This window comes from Eulemur rufifrons, chromosome 7 (genome assembly GCF_041146395.1).
Source record: "Eulemur rufifrons isolate Redbay chromosome 7, OSU_ERuf_1, whole genome shotgun sequence".
In the NCBI taxonomy this organism is placed as follows: domain Eukaryota; kingdom Metazoa; phylum Chordata; class Mammalia; order Primates; family Lemuridae; genus Eulemur; species Eulemur rufifrons.
Window position 1 is genome coordinate 44,084,986 of NC_090989.1, and position 3,915 is coordinate 44,088,900.

Here is a 3,915-nt window from a genome sequence, read left to right on the forward strand (position 1 = left end):
TTTATTTCACTTACTGTTCTGTCTCTTGTTACCCACTTAATTCTCATTATTATCTGACCTTAATTCAATTATTAAATGGGAAGTGCTCCCAATAAAGTCTCTAATCATTTGTTAATTTCTACACTCAATGATCTCAGTTCACTTCTTGTTCTACTAGAGCATTTATTTTTTTGCCTTATATTATTGTGGCCCTGTACTTCACTTTGTCCTTCTTGAATACCTCTCCTGTCCTTATGTCCACACACTCAGCTTCTCAGCATCCCTCCTGCTTCTCTGATCAGTCTGCTGGGTATTCATTTCTGGCCTCTCCGTAGTCTTTCTTCTGCTTGTGTCAGGGCTTTGGTTGCAATAGGAAATTAGTTTATTGAATGGATATTGTCTCTAACACAGAAAAGTTGCTAGAGTTTGAAAAATCACCTGGGAAAATGGGCAATAATAGAAGGAAGCAGGACAGCTGGCCAATAACAGAAAGCATGTGCCAACTTAGTTCAATGAAAGCTCCTCCTACTGCTGCTCACTTTCAGATGCCCTAACTGACAATGTCAGTGTCATTGTTGTGGATGCAGGATACATTTGCTGGAGACTTAGTATGTCTGCCTTGGCTTTTTTTTTTTTTTTTTTTTTTGCCACCAGAATTCTCTATTACCTTGTAATTGTCTCTCTCTCTCCATGTTCTAAATCTAGTTTGGGTAGATTTGACTGAGCAAACATGCATCAAGTCCCCTTACTCTAGGTGCTAGGGGGATGAGAAAGTATCTTTCTAGCATTTTTGCTTCTAGAGTGGGTGGAAGCCTCTGCTCACCACCAAGAATCATGTGGTAGAAAAGGGGCTCAGGTGTTGGTCATCTAATAAATGACATGTACAGTAGTCCCCCCTTATCTGCAGGGCATCTGTTCTAAGACCCTCACTGAATTCCTGAAATCTCAACTGAACCCTTCATATACTGCACTATGTTTTTTCCTATACACAGTACCTGTTATAAAGTTTAATTTAAGTTGGACACCGTAACATATTAACAACAGTAACAAATAATAAAATACTAACATTATAGCAGCATACTATGATAAAAATTATGTCAATGCGACCTCTCTGTCTCAAAATATCTTATTGTATGTAACATTTTTTGAGTGTAGTTTGTCACAGGTAACTGAAACCATGGATAGGAAAGGGGGACTACTGTGTCCATTTTTTTACCTGTCTAATGTAGCCTCCTCAAGTGTCTATCTTGCTAATCATCCCTTTGTTTTGTATACTCTGCAATGGAGGGGTCATCTGTAACTATGCCTTCATGATTCCCATGACTCCAAGGTCATCATTTTTTTAAGATTTATAGACATATGATAGTAAATATATCTCACCTAAGTGTTCAGAGGACACTCTTTCCATATTTGGCCAATGCTCCTAAGTCCTCAATCTCAATTTTTGAAAAACTTCTACCCAGTAACCAAGTGATTCATCTCTCCTTCACTAAGTATGCCCTTCACACCTAATAGGCACCAGTCCTGATGACTCCATAGTCTGCATTCTTTGATTCCATTACTTAGTTCTCCTCATCACTTCTAATGCCATACCACTCATGGTCTAATCACTTCACATACATTTGAATCACTTTGAGAACATTGTCAAAATTAAGAATCCTAGGTTTCATTCTTGTACTACTGTGCATATACTTACCATATTACCTTGCAATCTATATTTCTCACAAAGAGCTCCCCCAGAGCATTCTGATGTGTAATCTGTCTTGGGGGAAACACTGGAAAATAGTAGCGGTTTCCTGATTAGTATTGCTGACTCCATTTTCCCCTTCTCACAATCTGTTTTCTACACTACCAAATATTTGATTTAAAAAATATCTCATAATCCCACTCCCCATTTGAAAAGTTTTCAGTGCATGACCATTGCCTGAGAATAAAAGGTCAAGATCCTTAACATGGCATTTAATTCCTTTATTAATCCTGGACCTTCCAATATCTTTTCCTTTGATGCTGAATCCAAGTCCAGACACAGGATTTCCTTACCATATTCAATCTTGTCCTGGCAAATTTAGCACATGCTCAGAATGTATCTCCTGTTGTCTAAATCCATTAAATTCTGCATATTTTTGAAAGGAAAGTAATCATATTTTAATTCCTTTCTTCTATTTCCTAAATAGTTTCCTTCAGTTTAGTAGTAATAAACAAAATGAAAAGGTGATCTGAGAAGAGTTTTATTTGAATTCCTCTACCCCAATTTCAACTCATAGTAATTATTAATGCATAGTGAATATATAGTCTTTACATTTACTGTGTTTCATTTCAGAGGACCCATGTGAGGACATGGAAAAGGAAAATGCAACATTGCTGACAGAGTTTGTTCTCACAGGACTTACTCAACAACCAGAATGGAAAATCACCCTGTTCCTGGCATTCTTGGTGATATATCTCATCACCATTGTGGGGAACCTTGGTCTGATTACTCTCATCTGGAATGACCCTCACCTGCACATCCCCATGTACTTATTCCTTAGATATTTAGCCTTTGTGGATGCTTGGTTATCTTCCACAGTGACCCCCAACATGCTGGTGAACTTCTTATCTGAGAGTCAGATGATGTCTCTCTCTGAATGCATGGTACAATTTTTTTCCCTTGCAATCAGTTTAACCACAGAAAGTTTTCTCTTGACATCAATGGCGTATGATCGCTATGTAGCCATAGGCAAACCGTTACTCTATCCAGTGATTATGACCAATGAGCTATGCATCCGGTTATTAGTCTTGTCATTCCTAGGTGGATTTCTTCATGCCATAATTCATGAAGGCCTTTTATTTAGGTTAACCTTTTGTAATTCCAACATAATACATCACTTTTTCTGTGACATTATCCCATTGTTAAAGATTTCTTGTACTGACACTTCTATTAATTATCATGTGCTTTATGTTTTTGCAGGTGCAATTCAAGCTTTCAGCATTCTGACTATTCTTGTCTCTTATACATCTGTTCTCTTTACAATCTTAAAAAACAGGTCTGTCAAAGGCATAAGGAAAGCCTTCTCCACCTGTGGAGCTCACCTCTTATCTGTGTCTTTATACTATGGCCCTCTTCTCTTCATGTATGTTTTCCCTGAATCTCCACAAGGTAATGATCGAGACATGATAGACTCTCTATTTTACACTGTTATAATTCCTTTCTTAAATCCAATTATCTATAGTCTGAGAAATAAGCAAGTCATAGACTCATTGAAAAAAACATTGAAGAGAAAAGTTTAGGTCTTCTAGTAATATCTTTTCTCTTTTTAGTAAAAGAGTCACAAAATTTTTCAGGTTAGATGTGGGTACAATTTGGTACATGTTGAACGTTTTTTTGTAATTCCAATTGTCCTAGATTTTTAATGACTTAAAGTGTTAGTATTTAATAAACAAAATATTTTTGAAAACATGCATAAAGTTTTAATTAGGTGTCCTCTTGTATTAAATATTTAAAGCATAAAACAAAGGAAACCATTTTGCAGGTTATATGTTCTTCATTTGTTTTTATAAAGGCAAGAAAAGGTAAAATTGTGTACCTCTTCTGAGAATAACTTAGGTATGGTAAATCATACAGCAAATAGACCTATACAGCCTGTACACTCATATCCCATATTCCCTATATTGGTTGCAGGTTTCTGTTTGGGTGACCAGAGCAAAAATCCAGGATTCTGTTATCTTCCAAATCCCAATGGCTCTTGGGTTAGAGTGACATCAGAGAGAAACTGTTCAATCTTATTAATAAAACTATATAAAATATGTGTACCTAAAACACATATCATTATTCTTTATATCCAGAGGTCCAGTACACATGATTAAACCAGGTCATTTACTGTCTTTTTGTTCCTCTGAGAGATACCTGCACAACCCAGGGAAGAGAGTAAGAGGAGGACAATCCAGCTTCTGTTATTC

At 36.6% G+C, this 3,915-nt stretch overlaps 1 protein-coding gene across 1 annotated transcript; it reads left to right on the plus strand.

Moving 5' to 3' along the window:
- Positions 1 to 2,289: 2,289 nt before the first annotated feature.
- On the plus strand, positions 2,290 to 3,246 carry LOC138386201 (olfactory receptor 5H8-like). Its single transcript, XM_069472485.1, has one exon. It carries the CDS (start codon positions 2,317 to 2,319, stop codon positions 3,244 to 3,246), a length of 930 nt encoding a protein of 309 aa, XP_069328586.1. The 5' UTR covers positions 2,290 to 2,316.
- The last annotated feature ends 669 nt before the right edge of the window (positions 3,247 to 3,915 follow it).